The sequence below is a fragment of the Empidonax traillii genome, unplaced genomic scaffold (assembly GCF_003031625.1).
Source record: "Empidonax traillii isolate 1590-97213 ecotype Southwest subspecies unplaced genomic scaffold, ASM303162v1 scaffold454:size726355, whole genome shotgun sequence".
NCBI lineage: Eukaryota > Metazoa > Chordata > Aves > Passeriformes > Tyrannidae > Empidonax > Empidonax traillii.
Genome location: NW_020955647.1, coordinates 91,378 through 93,528, shown reverse-complemented (window position 1 = coordinate 93,528; position 2,151 = coordinate 91,378). Strand labels below are relative to the sequence as shown.

General features: G+C 43.1%; 1 protein-coding gene across 1 annotated transcript in view; it reads left to right on the top strand.

The window, feature by feature from the left end:
- CFAP74 (cilia and flagella associated protein 74) overlaps positions 1–2,151 on the top strand; it is a 42,551-nt gene that overhangs the window by 12,036 nt on the left and 28,364 nt on the right. The window contains 4 exon segments of the mRNA XM_027895279.1: positions 931–946; positions 949–1,080; positions 1,271–1,361; positions 1,773–1,919. Coding sequence (XP_027751080.1) covers positions 931–946; positions 949–1,080; positions 1,271–1,361; positions 1,773–1,919 — 386 coding nt within the window.

The window sequence follows — 2,151 nt, the reverse complement described above, 5'->3', positions numbered from 1 at the left end:
GGTCTATGGGGGCTCTGAGGGGTCTATGGGGGCTCTGTGGGGGCTCTGAGGGGTCTATGGGGGCTCTGTGAGGGCTCTGAGGGGTTTCGGGCCTTTCTCCCCACGGGGCACTTCGGCCCAGCTCTCCCGAAACTTTGTTATCCTGCAGCCGGAGCTGCCGCCTCACATCGCGGTGGTGTGGCCGAAAGCTGCTGCGTTTTTACGTTTGTCCCACCTCCTGGTACCACCAACATCTGAAATCGGCCATAACCCAGTCTAAGAATCCTGCTCGGCTTGAAGGTGCTTCCTATAATTTAGTAAGTTTACTCCTTTGCTCCGGCGTGTGTTTTACCTGCTCCTGAACTAGAGAAAATAGATATTCTCCTATAGTTTATGTTTTCTGAGTTCTCCAGAAGGATTTGCATAAATGCACTGAAAGCTGAGCCACCTTCGTTAAAATTAATCATATGCACAAGTCTCTGTGTGAGTAAGATGTGAAGTGCTCAGCCATGTGGTAATAACTCATTCTAGATGACATACAGAATTTACTGAATTCTAATAAATTGTATCAACATTTGGGAACAGTTTACTTCACATTAGAGAACTGCACAAGACTCAAGAGCAAGTAGTGTTTGTTGGAGCTGTGCCTGGATCATTCTGGGTAAAGTGGTGGCCTAAGTGGATAAAATACATTCAGGTTTGTTTCATTACTGAGCTGATCGTTACTAAAAAAAAAAAAAATAAAAATGGGAGCGTCCTTGCTTTTCCCTAGGAGATTCATTAAAGTTGATACTCAAAAGGTGGGACTGGCACGAAGGTGTGTGGTTGTACCCAATTATTTCTGATGCATTAGGTATTTACTGAGAGCTGTGAATTCACCTCTGGAGACAGCCACCACCAGTGCAGGTTGGTGGGGATTAGATGTGTAAAACATGTTCTTCTCTTTCTTAGCCTGGTTGTTTGGAACGACTGTCAGCATGGAAGATCATGGGATCACTCACAGTGAGGGAGAGCAGCACACATCTCCTCCACCATTTCTGGGAGAGGAAGAAGAAGAAGGTGCAGCTGCTCAGTTCTGTGATGTGGAAGGACCCTGGGAAGGTGAAAATGATGGCTTGTTTTGATAACTCACAAAAATCCTGACATTAGTGTGAAGTTCACGTAAGGTAAACATGTGATGTTATAAAATGTCATCTCTGATTCTCGGCAGTGTGATTTGACAGCAAGTGTATAAAACCTTGCATTTTAGGGGTCAGTCTCTTTATTAAGCTGTTGTTTCAATATCTGTTAGAATACGAGCTGGAAGAAAAGTTGGTTGGTGGTGGCAAGATGGGAACCAAGGACACCTCTGGAGATGATGGAGACCAGTCTGATTCCAGCACGTAAATACCTTGTTCCGGTTCTAACAGGAATTTCCTTTGTCATGTTGACTGACCAGCTGTATAAAATAAGTTTTAAAATAAGTTTATTTTAGAATGTTCCCACTAAAGTTCTAAACTCTTGTTCAGGAACACTAGGATTGCCAACTCTAGGTGGGATCAAGAGGAGACACAAAGGCAGATAATTAATATATTAAATGAGGGCATAAGTGTTCAGCATTAGATATCCAAGTCTAGAAATCCTGCCTTAAGTGTATGTGTGCAAACTGCTTGTGCAGTTTGGGCTCACGTGTTTCCTTATTTATCCTGGTTGTATTTGTAACACTTCTGCTAGAATAAAACAGAAAACAAAGCTCAGGTAGCTTTCCAGTTTTTCGTTATGTTTCATTGTTCATCGTGTGTTTGGATTCCAAGGGGAAGCTTGGAGCAGCGTTTGGGGGACCTTAACAATGCTCAGGCTCTGCAGTCTGAGAAGAGAGTTCACATAGCAGCCATCCAGAGGAACATAAAACTGCTTGATGACATGGCCAATGAAAAGGAACTGGTGGTCCAGAAAACCAGGTTAGTGTTTAATTGAACATAATCCATCACCATAAATCACCCACGAGTGCTGGGATACTGTATCAGTAATAAGTGTTACACTTTATAAATAAACCATAGCCTGTAGGAATCCTAGCTGTGAATCTTGCCCTCAGGAGGAAGAGTTTCACTGGAGAGAGTAAAGAACTTAGAAAATGTAAGTGCTCTGTTTGTTTCTTGCAGACAAAAGCTGGATGCCTATCGACTGCTGATC